The sequence below is a fragment of the Lolium rigidum genome, chromosome 4 (genome assembly GCF_022539505.1).
Source record: "Lolium rigidum isolate FL_2022 chromosome 4, APGP_CSIRO_Lrig_0.1, whole genome shotgun sequence".
NCBI lineage: Eukaryota > Viridiplantae > Streptophyta > Magnoliopsida > Poales > Poaceae > Lolium > Lolium rigidum.
Genome location: NC_061511.1, coordinates 249,836,247 through 249,841,758, shown reverse-complemented (window position 1 = coordinate 249,841,758; position 5,512 = coordinate 249,836,247). Strand labels below are relative to the sequence as shown.

General features: G+C 41.3%; 1 protein-coding gene across 1 annotated transcript; it reads right to left on the bottom strand.

Annotated features, from left to right (window-relative positions):
• Positions 1-262: 262 nt before the first annotated feature.
• Positions 263-5,281, bottom strand: LOC124707478 (protein S-acyltransferase 8-like). The gene is made up of 5 exons (XM_047239133.1): positions 5,035-5,281; positions 4,255-4,440; positions 3,850-4,143; positions 2,477-2,710; positions 263-1,070 (listed from the first exon to the last, which is right to left on the bottom strand). Exons 1-5 carry the CDS (start codon positions 5,080-5,082, stop codon positions 543-545), a joined length of 1,290 nt encoding a protein of 429 aa, XP_047095089.1. The 5' UTR covers positions 5,083-5,281; the 3' UTR covers positions 263-542.
• Positions 5,282-5,512: the final 231 nt, after the last annotated feature.

Genomic DNA, 5,512 nt, shown 5'->3' with positions numbered 1-5,512 from the left:
TCCTCTACTCGAAACAAAGGAACTGTCAACCTTCGTAACGGTCAGTTCCAGACCAAAACAAATAGTCATATGTCGCTTGCATACAAAGAGATGATGACAAACATGTATGTATCACAAGTCCAGAGACTTAAACTGGACACAGAACCAGATTCATTCAATGAATAGGAATCGTTACGCCTCAGAAAAATGGAACGATAAAGACATGACAGAAAGCTAACCGATATTCGCGCTGGAGAAATTCTCAAGATGAGATGGATAGGAATTACAGGTGGATGAGTATCCCGCGTTAGTAATTTACATAAAGAATGATATAGACACCTTTGGGTGACAGCGGCCCAAAAACGACCCCCCGGTACCACAAATCCTTTTGACTACAACAAGTCTTCATACATGAAATAGGATCGAAGATACCAGATTTGGCAGTCAAAAGTCAAAATGCATTTGGTCATTGTTCTTCTTTGCTCTCCAGGTGTACGTCACCATCCGCAACCAACCGCAGAATCCAACTCCCTAACACACATTCATAATTCTCACGGAACTGGCTAGTGATTTTCTCTTCGAGATGGAGATGCAACCTGGGTGAGTGAAGAACTTCTCCCAAGCACATCCGATGCGCTCCTTCCAATTACATCCGATGACATGTCCCAGTTTCCACTTCTTTGGTCCCAGCTCGAGTGCCGTACTCGTACCTCACTTCCGACCGCAGGGATCCGCGATCCTGAACCCATCCCCAGTTTGGCATTGCCCGTGCCTTCACTCTCGCTGTAGTCTTGACTTCCCATTTCAACATCAACATCCTCGTAATTGCGCCGCTGAGAGATCTTCAGGAGATCACTGCCAATCTCAAGATCATCTTCTACTTTTGCACGAGGGCCACCAGCTGGTTCTTCTTCCATCTGCCTACCAAAGTTAACTACTGGAGCGCGTACTTCCTCTTGAACATAGGCTCGGAACCTGTGTTTAGAAGGTTTCCCCTTACTGCACAGTACTTCTAGGAAATTATTCAGACACCCTTGGTCATAGACGTTAGGCCTGCTGTCTGCCCTGTATCGAAAATTCTCGTATGTCGTCTGGAAAAGCAAAACATCATGTTAGAATTCTGATCTGTGACTTCAAAAACTTTTTGGCGCAAAGGAGGCCTCGAGCAGACAACATTAAGTCATTCTAATTGAGGACACACAACTGCCAATTTTGTTCATTTCCACCATACAGCTATCATCCAGGCCTGCTGCTTTACTTAAGTATGCCCTAATGATAATAGATCCATACAGCTCTAAGCTATTAATCGTTTTCACTAGATAGTAGATCCACATGATAGTAAAAAACACAGTAAAATATTTCCTGATATTTCACTAGCATTGCGAGTTGCGACCTAGTCAGTTTGTGCAGAGCTAACAAATTAACAACACGAACTGACGAACAGATAGGCTGATGAATTGGTAGCTATTTTGATCTTTTCAGCATAATTCTAAATAACTCATTTGACAGTCAAACCCAACGATACGTAACATTTGTTGGATTAAACTCATAAATTTTGGGTGCAAAGGGGGCCTTGAGCTTACAGCATCAAGTCATTCTATCTGAGGACACAGAACTGCAGTTTCGTTCCTTTCAACCATACAACTATTATCCAGGCCTGGTGATAAACTTAAGTGTGCCCTGATGATAAATTGACCATTTTCACTAGATACTACCTCTGTTCCATAAAACAAGGCTTATCAATTATTTCTTAAGTCAAACGATGTACAGTTTGACCATGTTTATAGAAAAACCTATTGAGAACTATGATATTATATAGATATAATATGAAAATGGATGACATAGATTTTGCATGGTAGATGTTGATAGTTTTTTCTAAAACTTGGTCAAAGTTTACATGGTTTGACTTATGGAAAAACTTATGCGCCTTATTTTACGGAATTGAGGTATTAGTAGATACACATGATGGTAACAACTATATTCCAGTATTTCAAAAAATCATTCCTGATATTTCATTAGCATTGCGAGTTGTGACCTAATCAGTTTGTGCATAGCTACCAATTTCACAACATTAACTAACAAACAAATAGGAAGATGAATTGGTAGCTATTTTGCACTTTTCAGCATAATACTAAATACGTCAATACAGTCAAACCAAATATTCATAGGATTTGTTAGATAAACTCATAAAACAAATGATATTTCCATTTTCCATAGAAGCAATAGGCAACACCGTGGCCTCGAACATGCTAAGTATAGAACCTTAAGCATCTCACTTTAACATTAGAGGTTGCATAAGACATCACAAGCCTATCAGTTATATTTGATATGAATATGCTAAACCCTTTAACTTTAAGGTAAAATTCTATGTCCTCATGGTTGAAAACAATATATAAATGAAAATTAATAATAAAGGAGTAGTAAACAAGCAACAAAATCTTGCATTCATGGCTGAAAAAAATACTGCCAAAGAGTAGTTTCGTGCCGGCAAACCAACCTGGTTTGTGCTAATGAGATACGAATGAAATCCAGTGAGTCCGCCAACAAACCAGAGAGCAATGAAGCAATATATCATAAGCACCAAGCAAGCTGGAGAGTGTTTCAAAGCCTTCCATACTGTAGGGTAGTCTTCGTCCATGAGAAACTTTATGTGTAATGCCGACATGGCAAAGACATAAATGCAAAGAAGAGTCGATGAAGAAACGAATAGGAAAAAGTATCTGTAATTGCGCTGCACAATGTAAAGGTGAAACAATAAATGATCAGGAGACGAAGGTGTTAATAGTAAGCAAACTGAATCAAAATAACCTTCAGACTGAAAGAAATTGTTCTTTAAAACACTTACAACAAGAATAAGGTTCTGAGTATCTTAGTTTCACATACATTTTCCAACTAGCAAAGGAATGGTTCCTTGCATGTGCATACAAATTTTCCTACAGCACAAATACAATGTGTGGTTTCTAAAATATAATGTGGACAGTGGAAGATGGAGTACACAAATCACTTAGGGGCTATCATCACTAATCCTCCATGGTTGTAGCAAAGTAATCTTATGTTCTATTTTTGTGAATTTTTTCAGTTGCCTTAGCTACTCCCAGATTAGCTGATATTTATAAATGTAAATTGTAATTTTTAACCTAGTACATTTGTTCCTCTCATAGAAAAATGATCATCCTCCTGTGAGTCCTCGAGAAAAAAAGTACTAACAGTTATGCACATATCTGAAACTAGTCAGGATGAAATAAGGCCAATTTCCACCAAAAGTATAAACGATGGGCTTATACTGATCACTATAAAAGTTCGAACAGAAATTTGTCCCATAAGTGGTTAGAATATTGTAATGAAGAATGGGTTCATGCTTAATTAACTGAAGAATAGGTAAGAAAAATATCAGGACAATCCAGCAAAACCACATTAGAGAAGCAATTCTGCACAACTGATAGGGCAAGAAAGTTCTAGGGAGGGCAATCACTTCAGCATAGGTAGAACCATATTTTTTGAATTTTCTTTGTCTTGAGGTGTACCTACTACCTCAATTAACCAGAAGATAACTAGTAGTGTTGTTGAATATCTAGAAACAAAAAATCATGCTAATCATATCATGCTGTGTTGCCTAAGTTAAATACTATGCTGTGATCATCTTATTGTTATGTCTTGCAATAGTTGTGGTAGATCAAATGGGCTTGTAAACGGCCCAACCCCAGTACGCTATCTAACACTGTTTGTATAAAGTTATTTCTCACTCCCTCCGGCTTAAGGAAAATTTCCATCTAGAAGTAATTAGTTCAAGATCTTATTAGGTTTCTTAAAGTACAGAGTCCATGAAAGTCATCATGCAACAGCTTTCAGCATGTAGAAAAGATAGCGTACCTGACCAATGCATTGTCCAACCCAGGGGCAATGATGATCAAAGCGCTCCACGCAATTGTTGCATATTGAACAGTGCGAACACCGAGGAGGCCGGTAAATCATGCAGGTATCACAATACTTCACTTTCACAAGCATCCCATTAACCATCACTTCCTTTATACGGGGGAACTGCAGCCTGCCCGGTGTTTCCCCGGCTAACGGGTTGCCATACGTAAAATCTTCCTCTGGTGGATGTGATGCTCGAGGGACAATACCAGGATCCCGAGCTGAGGTGGTCAACAGCAACAGAAGCACCTACGGTGTACAAAAGGAAACCAACATGCCATTATTATATATTTAGACAAGTGCCCAAAATCCTCACTGATTATTGATTACTACCTGCAAGAATCGCTAGAATGTACTCACATAGATCATAAACACAATCGCTACGGCAGGAATCGCATATCCCGCGTTGTACGAGGAGAATCGATGGAGAAGGTGCGGCGCGATGAACGCGCAGAAGACCAAAACAGGCACCGCAATGAGCGCAACCGAGACGAGCAGGGACTTGGCATCGGGTCCGAATATGAGCCTCCCTCCAAGGATGAACTTCTGCAGATAGCCAAGCAACCATGTTACATCCGCAGCAAAATCGCGCATTGCATATCTTTTTTTTTAACCATGCAGGAGAGCTGCATGTCATCATGTATTAAGAGAGGGAGGCCAAAGCAGGCCACAGTACAAACAACTTCAGGATTACAACAACGACCACCAGAAGAACTAAAACTGAAACAAAGTCTGTGGCTAAACAAAAAACGACTGCACGACCAGAAACTAGCTGAAAACTGGAGCTGAAACTAGGCACAACAAGAACAGTCCATCCACGGATCCTAAGTTGGGAGATGAAGCCGACCCCTACTCGCCGCTGCCCATTGAGTTGCGCATTGCATATCTCACATCTTTGACACACGGCAACGAACCAAATCACCCTAAGCAGTACACTGTTCATTCCTGGAAGCATCCATAAGAGTAAAACACATAATAATACAGACACTAAACTCGCTAAGAGTACCGAAATAAAGAACGGAGAAGTGGAATTCCCCAGGCAAGAACAGAGTATAAACAGTACAAATAGTTAAACCAAGATTCCCAGTTGAAGGAACTGGAAGTATGAGCCAGAGCGAGGGAAACGGGGAGGATCCTTACATTATTCCCTTTCCAAGCTTGGTAGACTCGCTGCTGCGGCTGCCCCATGTGGCGGCGGCGGCGGCGGCGGAGGATTCGGGCCCGGTCAGTGCCGCCGCCTCATCCAGAATCGACGGCGAGCACGACGGAATCGGCACGGGCACGCGAAAAAGGTGGATTTGAAAGAGTTGGTGCGCGAGAGGGCCGGGGGGAGATGAGAGGCGAGAGTGAGCGAGGAAAGCTGCCTGCTTGCGTCGCCTTTGTGCTCTGCTGGTGCGGTGACGGTGAGGTGTAAAACCGGTGTCTTTTTCCTTCCTCAGAATTAGAGGCGAATAAATAAATTGGCAGATACAAGCTGGCAAAGGGAAATTCAACAAGAGAAGAGGGGAGGTGCTCTTCTTGCAGATTACACCTTAAGTTTGGTAGAAATAACTCACGAGTCCATGCAGTGTACTGAAAACTTATAAATTTGAATTTTGGACAACTGCGACTCTTGTCT